The sequence below is a fragment of the Ascidia mentula genome, chromosome 1, assembly GCF_947561715.1.
Source record: "Ascidia mentula chromosome 1, kaAscMent1.1, whole genome shotgun sequence".
Taxonomy (NCBI): Eukaryota; Metazoa; Chordata; class Ascidiacea; order Phlebobranchia; family Ascidiidae; genus Ascidia; species Ascidia mentula.
This window is the reverse complement of record NC_138566.1, coordinates 1217014-1229576: the sequence shown is the minus strand read 5'-3', so window position 1 is coordinate 1229576 and position 12563 is coordinate 1217014. Positions and strand designations below refer to the sequence as shown.

The window sequence follows — 12563 nt, the reverse complement described above, 5'->3', positions numbered from 1 at the left end:
AAAAAGTGGTTCTATACAGAATAAATGTGCGGCATTATCAGCTAATTTGGTCGGTTTTTCTCAGCGGAATTGCCAGCCTCAAAATACAATTACTTCTATCTTTTGCTTAATTGACGGTTTATTGTTTCTGTAGTGTTTTCAAAAGTTCATGCATCACGTTAGCAATCACAAAAGCTTAAACCACAAGAACACCCTGTCCCAGTAACTGTTTTATTATTATGCAACTACATAACACTTCATAGGTCGAAATAGCGGCCATCTATCTGCAGCTCAAATTAACATTAAAATCCGTTTGTTGCACTTGCTCACTTGCGTTGTCCCCTGTTTAATGCAAAACTATACTAAATCTGGTTTATAATGTTTTCCATTCCTATACATAAGGCTTGCTGCCAGCAGCACTGAAGCGCCTTCTATGACGTCACCCAACAATATTCTCGCTTTCGCACGATTTCGTTCGCAGCGGCAAGAACGCGGCTTTGATCAGCTGTATCTCAAAAGCCGGTCGCCGTATCAATCTACTTTTACCAAAAAATGTTCTTTCAAGTTATAACCATCTCTTAGTTTAATTATTAAAATGTTTTACAAAGTCGCGCAAAAGATATTGATATTTACGATTTTTTTATAGTTGTACAAAAAATATTTATTATCCACACGATCAAGGGCTGATGACCACAGAAAAAGCTCTCACCACATCCAGGTTTGCCGTTAACTCCTCACGTTTTTCTTCGCCTACAAAGTAAATTGTCGCTTTTGGTGTTTCGTACTTATGTTCCTCGATAATTTATGCATTCGCTAAACGTAAATTTTGCTTTATACATGCTTGTTTATTTATCCTGAAGTATAGTGGCTGTTTTTATCTTATATTCCGGGGGAGGGGGTTTTTAATAACAAATTTAAACGAATTTTCACAAAATCAGACCTGCCTGGTAGAGGTCACGCACTTAAAAAAACATTCCCTTCCACGAAGACAAAACTATTGACAAAATGAAATCATTTATTTTCACAAGTTACAACGTATATGAACATGAAACATAAAATAGTTTGGGCACCGATAAAACCAAAAGGGTTGGCGAGTCAGGCGCCCATGTGAAGGTTGCAACAGACTGCATTGGACTTCATACAGCGCGGATTAGCACTTGATATTCACAAGGGAAAACAAGATGCTTAAGGCACACATGCATTGAACATATTGTACACCTTCACCTATTGTAATAATGGAATTATAAATTCGTAGCAGAATCACGTTGAAAATCGACAAAAGGAATAATTGCTATTTTGCGGATATCTGCTATTATCACAAAATACAGCGGTTTTCAAACACAAATACATGATTTTAATAAAATTGATTGAAGTTGCATAAAACGATATTTTACATGAAAACTTTTATTCGAGCATTTTTGTCCGTGATCAATCTCAGTTAAATATCAACTACTCCCAAATATAGAAACATATTAAACAGCAACAGCAGTCGCACCACAAACTGGTTTGTTAAGATCAAAAGCATGTGTCCAGATATCTGAGGTTGGATCGTAAACTTCAACTAATGTCAGTCCATCATTCCAGTTTCTATAAAACAAACATGATACAGTTTCATGAATCAGACACACAACAAACACAGGCAAGTTTTTCTACAACATTTTTCACTAAAATTAAATTTTATAAGTTAACAAAAACAAACCAACGTACACCTGCAGACCCCTTCACCACTAAACCAAACCACAAATACAACCTTGTATAAAGCAAAGTGTTTTAAGTTTAAATTTAACAAACACTTTATGAATGTTGTTAATCAAGTATAACAACGTATATCCCACTTGTCCCAGTTTCTCAACATTTACATTTTCACATAAAACGGGAAACAGTGGACTATAGTGACGTCATAATAGCTATTTTTACCTCAATCCACCCACAACATAAATCCTCCCATCAATAACACAAGCAGAGTGAAGGCGGCGAGGTTTTAGGAGAGGAGAAACATATTTCCATTTGTTGACTCTAGGTTCGTATTCTTCAACTGTTCGCAGGTAGCCACGATCACCACCTCCTGTCAGATTTAAAGTAAAACTTTTTATTGTTTTTAGGCTAATACTTTATAGTTACATCTACCAGATTTTATGTTTAGGATTCTTTTCAGGAAACTCCATTATATTTATCACGTGATACATTTAAGAATTTGTATTTTATAGAATTTCCTTCAAAAAACACTGATAGTTAATTTTATTACTTAACTTTTTATCACTAACCAATTGCATAGATCTTCCCTTCAATTTCTTCACATGCTAAATAACTTCTTGCTTCATTGAGAGAAGCGATTCTTGTGGAGGTTCCAACACGAACATCACGGAATTCACATGATTGTAAGAGTTGTCTGCCATCATCCCATCCGCCCACAGAAAACAAAACATCTGAAGAAATTTCCAAAATCGCTTGTGTTAATATTTATTGTGACGTCATATTACGATTATGTCGTAATGTTACGAAACAAGCAATGAGGTAAGCTCCCAGTTTCTTAACCCACTATAAAATAACCGACCAGTTTTAAATCGAGGTTTTAATTGAAAGTAATCAATATTATGGTTGATATTCATGCAATAAAGAACTATAAAATAAAGATGGAATATTTCCTGCATTTCTGGTAAGTTTGAAGTCGGCGTTTCACAACATTTTCATGTCCAAAGTGAATATTGTTGGGGTAAAAAGAGTGGATTTTCTGATTACTTTAATTTATGGTTTACGGTTAATTATGTTGTTGTTTCAGATGCATGTCAACTATTTGGGACAGGGTCCAGTAATGAGATTATTTCCTCACAAAAATGAACTCAGACATATTCTCACTGTCAATTGAAGCCATTCCATGTCCATGGGCGGCATTATGAACACTTGCTCGCTCGCTAAGTTAACGAGCTCGCTAAAATAATTTTTAGCGAGGACTTAACGAGCGAGGAACTCGGTAACGTATTTGGTATTACGAAGTGCCCTCGCAAACGCCTCGCTAAAGCCTGACGCAAAAACGAGAGAATGCGTCAAAATCGTGAGAAAAAAGACGTCTGACGCAGCAAAATTAGAAAGTCGCGCTATGCGACATCTTACGGAAGGCTTTTTTGTGTTGATAGTCGAGCTTCACGTGGACATTGAGGGCATTATTTTGCAAGTTTTACGCCGACTAATTTTATTTCTTGTGTTTAGTAATTGTGTAAACTTTAGTTTTTATGAAAAGTAGAAATTGATCATACAAAAAGCAGTAAAAAAGCGATCTCCAAGATGGACAGCTGTTGAAGTAGAGACATTAGTTAATGCAGTGGAAAAAAAAGCAAAATGCATTCTGGGTTCATTTTTACCAGAAATTACAGTTGCTTCAAAACAACAAGCGTGGAAAGTAGTGACAACTATGGTAAGATTTCAGCACATTTTTTTATTACTGCTGTACATAGATTATGATATTTGCAGGTCAATTCAGTAAACATCACTGGTGTTAATCGCACAATTGACCAAGTGGAACATATCAGTGTCGGAATGGAAAAAAGAATCAACTAAAACGGGTGTGCATTATAAAATCATCAACATAATTGGACAACAAGCAGTTTATGGAATAAAAGGTGCATCATCACTTAAAAGCAGTGACATGTTACAAACGGTTTGTGCACTTGTAATGCTTAATTGTTTTTTTTTGTAGAAAGTGTTTCCCAGTTTGCCACTACTAACCATGCACCTCAAGATGTTGAAGAACCGGTTGCATTCACATGTTCAACTATGGATGACAGCCTTTTTGAAATAATTGACGAACCAGTGAGCCCTGCATCATCACACTCCGAAGCATCATTACAACCCAAAGCAAAGCGCCGGCGTCGTGATCCAGAATAGGACATAGTTGACATACAAAAGGAATTTGTCCAAATATCAAACATAGCTATAATTCAACAACTTCACAGTTGATGATTAGAACTAATTTGCATTTTTAACAATTTTTGCTTTCTGCATGTGTTTTTCAATTTTCTTTTATTAACTGCTGGTTTTTAATTAAAGGCCCAAATCTGTCAGGGTTTTTATTCATTCTTGTTCACTGTTTTTTATTGCCCGTTTCATATTCTTCACTGTTCTTTTTTAACTACATTATCACTTTCATATTCGATCAGTGTTCTGTTACCTACTTTTCAAGTTCATTTCTGTGTTTCTGTGCAGCCACTTTTTTCAATAAACAAACACAAATACATTTCACAAACATCACTTTATTGGAATGTAGAAACAATTGAATCTCTCGCAGTACTACCTTGCAAGTCATGAATTTCATTTGTTGTGGTGGTGTCTAGTAGTGAATCTATGTCAGCATTTGCTGGCAGTGGCACATTGTGAAGGCGACAAATATTGTGCAGAATGAAACAACACATTGTAATTTTACAAACTTCATCTCTGTTTTAAAACACCAAATGCCCTTAACAAAAAAGCTTTATTATTATTTATGTTAATGTTATGAGATGCAAGACAAGTGTAACTTACTTCTCTATAGTTGACCTTGACATCTTTTGCTGGCATTCTTTGGGTTTTAATCTTGGTGCAAGTGGTTGCACAAATCCATTATCACAGCTTTGGGCATTCGATATTCTGAAATTAATTCTAAATCCGACATTTTCAAGGGATTTTGTCTTACATTTTTTCGTTTGTATGAGCGTTTAGCGGCAAAATAGACAGCCATTATTAATTGCTGATGCAGCTGTACGGCTTTGTCCGGAATAATTTGGCGTTAGCGAGTGGTCTAAGCTCCTCGCTACTTAGCGAGGAGTTTAGCGAGGCCCGATTAGCGAGACGGCAGTTCGTAATACCAAATCTCGACTTAACGAGGTCGTGCGTCAATACCGAGCTCGCTAAACTTAGCGAGATGTGTTCGTAATGCCGCCCCATGTCTTGGTTGTAGCATTTCGAAACCATTTCTCCATCTGTCTTCTTGTACAGAATAACACAAAGTTGATGAGAATGTTCCTTGGTTTCCAAGACCGCCCGTGAGATACAAGTCATCTAAATTTGTTCGTAATTAGTGAAAACAAGGTTGTCCATAAAAGTGATAATTGTTGATAAACATCTAATCTAAGAATGAGTTGGTTGAGAGATGAGAAGATAGTCATACACCACACAAAGACAGACCAGTGATAACTGGAAATAAATATTAACAAAACCCCTTGTCTGCCACTGCGTTACTTTTTATTGCCATGACAATTTGTGTAGGGGGCTTCCCCAATCCTTTAATCCAGGAACCGCCCCTGGTTTAGTGATCAACAATTTCAGAAATAACCACACCAACCTCCAACAACAGCAGATGCAGCACAACGTCGACCTTCCGTTAAATCAGCAATTTTTACCCAGTTTTTACCTTCCTCCAAATTCAACATCTCACAACTTTGTGTTGGACCATTTCCACCCATTATATAAACATTTTCACCAAATTTGGCTGAAGTTGAGTTCACTCTGTCTGTGATCATTTTCTGAATAAATTTTGATCATTTTGAAACAATGCATTAAGGCAAAGTGATCAAAATGTTTCACTAAATAAAAGAAAAGTCTCTATCTTAAAACAAGTAACTCGAATAATAGAAAAAAACATGACATACTATGGAACATATTTTGTTAAGTCATTGGCATGTTACACTAAACCAGGGCATGTTTGCAATATTATTTCATGTACAATCAAATCAACAAATTTATTAGTGTCCAAGTTTTGCAATAAATCCTGGCTGTTACTGGACTTTTGCTGTCTTGCTAATTTTAGTTAAAATTTACATTTACTTGCACATACAAAACGCATTTACATTTATGGGAAAGTACGTTAAATGAGCAAAGCCATTTGACAGCAAGCAATGTACATACTGGGTAATGTTCATGTTGTTTTGTGGTAACATTCCATTTCACACAATCTCGTTTTGATTTATTGCCACCAATGAGAAGAAATCCTGACAAATCTGAAACATAAACATTTGCTTGTTATGGTTTTGTTTGCGCAAAATATTTTTTGTGGGTGGTAACATATTTTTTTATGAAGGTAAAGTTGTTGCTTTGTTAATCAATCTTTTTGAATGGAGTTAGTAACCCTGTTTACATGGCCAAGTCGACTTGAGCATCAAGTCGACTCGTGACCGGGTCACGTGATTTTCAAATTCGACGCGCGAAAACGACGAATTTACATGGGGCTTTTAAGTCAGCTTAAGTTAAGCTGTCTCGGCCTGACAGGCTGTAAATTCAGACTCTGTACTAAATAAATTATCAATATTTCTAATCTAAGCATGCAGAGAAAAGTTATTGGCAGTTAGTTTACGCAAATGGTTGCTGCAAATTGGTCCTTGATTATAATGTGAGTTTACTTTGCCAGATATAATAGATGATTTAACTAGAAAGCCTGCTGCAACCCATATTGTTTTATTTTCTGATTAAACTAAAAGGCTGCATTTTCCTGGAATGTGTTCACAACAACACCATGGTAAGAGTATTCAAGTGAAAATTTCATGTTTAGTAGTATTAATTATCTCTGTCCTTCTTCACAGGATCCTTTTCAGAAGCTGTCTTAATCCCGTAATCCCATGTACAATTGAGTGTCAGAAAAGACTGAATGGAATGTTTCATACCAGCCCAATGTTAATTAATTTGAAACAAATATACAGAAGATGTGATAGTTACATAACATAAACTTGTGGCATGGCATTCTTGTCATATTTGTTTTATTTTGGCAAAACAGAAAAGGTTTACATAAGCCTGCTTTTGTATTTTAGGGTTGATTGTTGTTCACATAATCCTTGCATAAATGAGATGCAGTAGCCTAAATATGAATAAACAACCAGTTTGCATTGACTTGTTATATTATAGCACATCCAGCAGCAAATGAAAACAGTTAACACAAGTGCATTCTTCTTTCAAGCAAGTGTCAGCATTCCTGCAATGCATTTATTTCCTTCAGGTCTCCAAAATGCAACTTAGGTCCTCAAAACGAATGTTGCTTTTTTGTATCTTGATGCTTGTACAATTCATTTAACACTTGCGCAGTATTTATCAAAATTAATGTACTTAAACTCGGGTAAGCACATCATTCTAGCCCCTGCAGCATAGAGCAATCTCACGTAGTTGTACTAGAACTAGTTTATTACTTTTAAGGTTTATTGTAAACAGCAAACCCTCAACGCACAACCTCACAAACAAATTACCTAATCCTAACTTCTTCGCGGCACTTGTCGCAATTGGGTTTAAGCTGACTTAATCGCTTAAGCTGTCCCGTAAACCACTCTCCGCGTTAGATCGAAGGCCGAGACGGCTTAAGACGCTTGCCTTTTTCTCTTCGCCGAAAACGAGAGAGTCGGATCGGCGAGTCAGCTTCGAAGCCGTCTTAAACCGTCATGTAAACGGGGTTAGTGTTTGTGTATAGTATTTACACAAAGCTTCATTTAAGTATTTAATTACTTTGAAACCAGTATTTCTCAATACATTTTTGGTGAAGCAAATCTTTCTATATTGGTCAGTTTTGGTTTATTTGTTTAATCTCAGCCCACATAATAGTACCCCTAACTTGTTGGTAGTTGACTGTCCATGGATTCTGATCAACATATTTGCAATATGATTTGCCATGAGTAAATGTTAATTGGGAAATTGAGTGGGGCTTAAAGTTACAGGAGTACAAATGCTATAAGGGTGGTTGTAGAATTCAAGCCCTTAACTTCACCTTGCAGTTCTCCAACTGGTATTATAAGGTCGGTCAAGTTTAAAATGCACTTTTATTCACAATCCATCAGTTTCAGAATCGTTTTCTGAAGTGATTTCAAAAAGTTTCGGACCACAACTTATTCGAATAGAATATTATAAACATATACAGATTTGCGCTCTTTACACCAGATATCTTAACATTATACCGGTGAAACGAGGAGAACATAATATAGTAGGTGTTTGTTATGTCATAAGACGTCCACAACAAAATCACTGTGGTCGGGGGAAATAATTATTTCTTACTAGGAAGCATGTTGTCCATAACAGTGGTATAAATATAGTGGATAATGTGACAATACATAAAAAAATATCACACCTTTTTTGACAGAAGTTGCTTTTCCACTTGTTCCAGGTTTTTCAAAGTTCATTGAAAAAGCATCCATGACTGCAATGGCACAATCCATGTTACCTCTTACTAGAGGCTGAAAAGAATTAAATATATAAACTAATTATAAGCGAATCAACTAAAACAATTTACTTCATTTCTTATTGTGGTTGCAAGAGACTGAGTTGAAATAGATGAAAGATCAAGTTGTGAGAAAAGATTCACAAACAAATCCTCTCGATGGGAAGGATTGAAATTAACCCATCGAACCATTCCAGTAAATACAGCTTCTTCCGTCTGCATTCAATAACTAATTTGTGACAACAAGTTAAGTAACTGTTAAAATATATCATAAAAAGGTTACTAACATGATCTGACTGCATCGAATTTTAAATTAAAACCGAAAACACAAATAGAAAGTAAAAATGTCACATAAAAAGTTTAATCACCACAAAAGCAACTTAAAACAAATACAAAAAAGTTGATATTTATTGGTTTGATGTAAGGTTGTTAAAAAAACATGCAGTTAAGAACCCCTACTAAAAATGTCTGTCGCAAAATATGATGTAAAAGTTACCAGTTCACTAATTCTTGTATACAGTATATGTTATGCAAAATACATGTTAAGTTTTAACTGCAGTTATTGCTGGAATGCACTTCTTTTTGTGTGAACACAAACAAACAACATTCACAGCTGGTGGCTGTGGATGAGGAACTGTTGTTGAGTTTACCCAACCTTTTATAGCCGACATTTAATTTACCTTAACATTCAAATCAAAAGTCTTGACAATTTTCTTCCACAATGCAAACAGAAAATACAAATGAATCATAATTACCCCTTTGTTTCTCTGTTTGATGATTGCAGACATATCACCAACATCAAGTTGCATGAAATCATCATGTTGTACAACTGTTGCAATGTTATCAACAATCATTTGGTTTGTTTTCTTTTCCACATCAGCAAGATTGTATCGAGTAGCATAAGCTCTTAGCTTCAAACAGTTGTCGGTTGAAGTCATTTTAAGGATGACTCGACAACAAAATGACTTCAACTCTGAAATTGTGAACAAAACAAAATTCAGTCACACCTAATTCAGAAGTGATATCTGTGCTCACTTCTCAATTGATTACAAATAATTTGTTTTGTCCCTGGTGTCAACAACGTGACAATAGTCAAACACAAAAATTTTAACCTAAAATACGCAAAATTGACCTGGTTTGCAAATAAATAAATACACATGTAGAACATATATATTGAAATATTCATTCTTAACACAATAAAACCAGTGAAGATTAAAACTTGCATACCTTGCATCTGTGTATAATCAGCATCTTCCAACACTTCCAACACATTTTTCTCTGTTACTTCAATATCACCAGTGTAAATATAATCCAATACACTTTCCAGTCTTTTTGGTGCAATATTGTCAACCTTGATAAAATCTGAGTATTTCTCGCGCATCTATAAGAAAACAAAGTTAACCAATCACAACAAACACAACCAATCTGGTCTAAAGAACTGACAAAAATTTACAACTTTACCATTTGGAATATGGTATGTAATTTACATATAATAACATACATCAGTCCTGTTCAAATAAAAACATTACAAGGGCCATAGCAAAAAAAAAATCAATCTAGTAAGATGCATTCTAGCATAGTTGCAAAAGTTAAACCAATGTAATTGTCGAGTAATAACAAAAACCACCTTAACATCTTAAAAATTAAACCTTAATATTGTAACAACTCAAACAAATGCTTATCAGATATGCAAACACTAGACTAAGCTATTGCAACTGAGCCAATTGTGTCAAAACATGAGCTGGATGTCGGTATCGAGCCATGTGTTATGGAGGCCTGGTGTAAACTAAAGGGATGAACAACACTGGGCTTGTTTGTTCATAAAAGACAGGTATAAAATATTATAGTTCGTTGCTCAATTGTTGAGATATTATACCACATGACCTATGAGTTTTGCCAACAAACTAAATTAATTTCAAAAAGTAAAGAGTTGCTGTCGTTGTTGTCTAAATGACATTGTTTGCTTGATTGCAACAATGTATTTACGGACAGGGGACAACTAAAAGACAAACACTAAGGTTTCATATTATTTCTACAAAACAAACACACTTACCTCAACACCAAGTAAAGCATTGAAATAATCTGACATAGAACAAACAACAGCATCATGTATTGAATAGTTTTCTCCTTGGGAACAAAGTGTTCTGTTGCAAAATCGTTTCGTTTCTTTTCTGTCACTAAAACATCAATAGTTTAACTTCAGTAAATCTCCATAAATTAAACTTACTTGTTTAAAAAATTCATCACTTTCTGATGATGCAAGTTTATTTCTTCTTGTGTTCGCTTCATGATGAAGACAAAAAGTTAAACTGACAGTGAAATGAAATACCGGGTCTAGTGTACAACCCTAAATCTTTGCTTACAACTTCTTTTTATTTTTTGCAGCATGTCCGAGAACGGAACTAATGTCACACCGGAGGGGAACCACCTTTATACCACGCTTGAGTGATCAGCAAGTAATATTTGATTTTTTTTTCAGTCAAATTAATTTGAAATTTATTTTGACCATCAAACATTGAGAGACACATAAATTTTCAAACAAACTGATGCTTTTAATTATTCAAGCATTGTACGAGAACTATTTTATTGTGTGATCGGTTTTTAAAAAATATTTGGCCTTGGTCTATTTGTAGCTTTTACAGATAAATATGTATACGTATGTGGAGTTTGTTCAACTAGAACAGTACATCCCAACCAGTGGGTCGCATTTCTAAATGTTGCAGTTTTCTATTAGATCACGAAATTGTTGCATGTCATTCGTTTGGTCATATCTCATTGTGGGTCGCACAATAAAACTTGCATTAAAAGTGGGTCGCGAACTGAAAAAGGTTGGGAAGCATTGCAATAGAATGTGATCTATCATCACCCAAATTTTGCCGTCAAGTCCCGAACTTTCCAGTAATAACGTCAAAGCAACAATAGCACAACTTACGCAACACAGAACAGCACAAATATTATAAGACAAAATAGAGTTAAGTTGGTAACGTTCATATTAGGGTTTAAGAAAGACTGTAAGTTTGCAACACAATCCAAACAATCCGGCGACATCGCCTGAACAATTCAAGCTGGATTTATGGACAAGTTGCACTGTCACAACCACATCTATATATTTAGTTTCTGGTGGAATTATTTCCGAAACGTCCATGTCATTGTCACAATTTGCATCGTGAAATCTCCATGAAGAACATAATGGAACATATTTGCAAACAACATCTCTTATAATATAAGCACCAGGACCTTGAAAATGTGTCGGTGCAAGGACCTTTTTTATAAGAATGAGGATAAGACCAAGCCTTTCCATAGAAATTCCTCCGTTCCATAGGCGTGCCCCTATGCTCGCATGGCTCCTGGTGCTCCACGCACGAGTCTGTCCATGACATATGCCAAGTCCATGGGTCCTTATACTTACATGACATACGACATTGCTATTGTTTTGGTTTCCTGCTTGTCAATTAAATCATAATAAGTTGCAGGAAATGTGTTCATTACCTGACCACGTGGACAGCTGAAACAAACGTGTTGAGAAAGCTTGTTTTGTAATGTTCCAACATATTATGTTAGGTGAGAAGCAAATAGTTGCGCTGTAAGTTGTACTGCACACGCATGAAGTAGTACAATTGTGCTGCAAACATATTATCGGTTTTAAGATGTATTCTTAGGTTTCAGGTTTAGCAAAAGCATTGTAATCACTCTTCTTGTAACATTTAACCAAGTTTTTTACAGGATGTGGATTTCCTCAAACGATCACTGGAGTTGATTATTATCCGAAAAAATCCTACTATCCACATTATGATTTTGTGTCGTAATATTGTCCATGTACAGGAAGTATTCCGAATGGTCTAGTGTGGAATTTGTGTCGACCCCAGTGGTCATTGGTTGTTATCATCACCCACGTGCAATAATTGAAACGTTGTAAACGTGCAATGGTTGGAGACGATGAAACAAAACTTCCAACTACTAGAAGTATGTGTGTTGTAATTAATCCATTGTAAGTGTTAATAAATCAATCATTAGATTCCAGTCCGGATAATAAATACACGCGGAATTTTTATTATCTGGTTAAATAAATAGTTCACACTTTAAAAGTCTTTCAAAGGAAAGCAGAATGTAAAGGTGTTACATCATTCAATTTCAAAATCGCAAAGTTGAAAACAGAAATTGTAATAAGGCACTGATGTAGCCGGTACGAAACTTAATAAAATCAGTGCAGAAACAATAAAGAAAAGTCTGAAAAAAGCAATGATGGAAATCAATCAAATGAAAAAAACATTTTTACATAACACGGAAACTGGAAAAATGGCAAAGAAATACAAGCGCAGGCAAATGGACATTTAGGCAATTACAAATACACAAGCTGCCTAGTTTATGTGATGATTGCACTGAATTCGATTGCTTGACCTCGTTTGTGCTTCAAGGTCATCGC

The 12563-nt window shown here is 35.3% G+C and overlaps 3 protein-coding genes and 1 pseudogene across 4 annotated transcripts; 1 reads left to right on the top strand and 3 right to left on the bottom strand.

The window, feature by feature from the left end:
• Positions 1-1130: 1130 nt before the first annotated feature.
• Positions 1131-3236, bottom strand: LOC145908232 (kelch-like protein 35). The gene is made up of 4 exons (XM_082995463.1): positions 2836-3236; positions 2244-2405; positions 1897-2044; positions 1131-1566 (listed from the first exon to the last, which is right to left on the bottom strand). The coding sequence occupies exons 1-4, from the start codon at positions 2849-2851 to the stop codon at positions 1452-1454; spliced, it is 441 nt and encodes a 146-aa protein (XP_082851589.1). The 5' UTR covers positions 2852-3236; the 3' UTR covers positions 1131-1451.
• Positions 3077-3933, top strand: LOC145916607 (uncharacterized; annotated as a pseudogene). Its single transcript, XR_014404798.1, has 4 exons — positions 3077-3151; positions 3221-3391; positions 3448-3596; positions 3674-3933. The product of XR_014404798.1 is annotated as an uncharacterized LOC145916607 (transcript).
• Positions 3934-4276: 343 nt separating this feature from the next.
• LOC145917807 (uncharacterized) lies at positions 4277-5417 on the bottom strand. Its single transcript, XM_083003093.1, has 3 exons — positions 5294-5417; positions 4495-5010; positions 4277-4429 (listed from the first exon to the last, which is right to left on the bottom strand). The coding sequence occupies exons 1-2, from the start codon at positions 5412-5414 to the stop codon at positions 4829-4831; spliced, it is 303 nt and encodes a 100-aa protein (XP_082859219.1). The 5' UTR covers positions 5415-5417; the 3' UTR covers positions 4277-4429; positions 4495-4828.
• Positions 5418-5754: 337 nt separating this feature from the next.
• LOC145916580 (kelch-like protein 12) lies at positions 5755-8994 on the bottom strand. Its single transcript, XM_083002815.1, has 4 exons — positions 8896-8994; positions 8213-8356; positions 8051-8156; positions 5755-5948 (listed from the first exon to the last, which is right to left on the bottom strand). Exons 1-4 carry the CDS (start codon positions 8992-8994, stop codon positions 5755-5757), a joined length of 543 nt encoding a protein of 180 aa, XP_082858941.1.
• Between the last annotated feature and the right edge of the window lie 3569 nt (positions 8995-12563).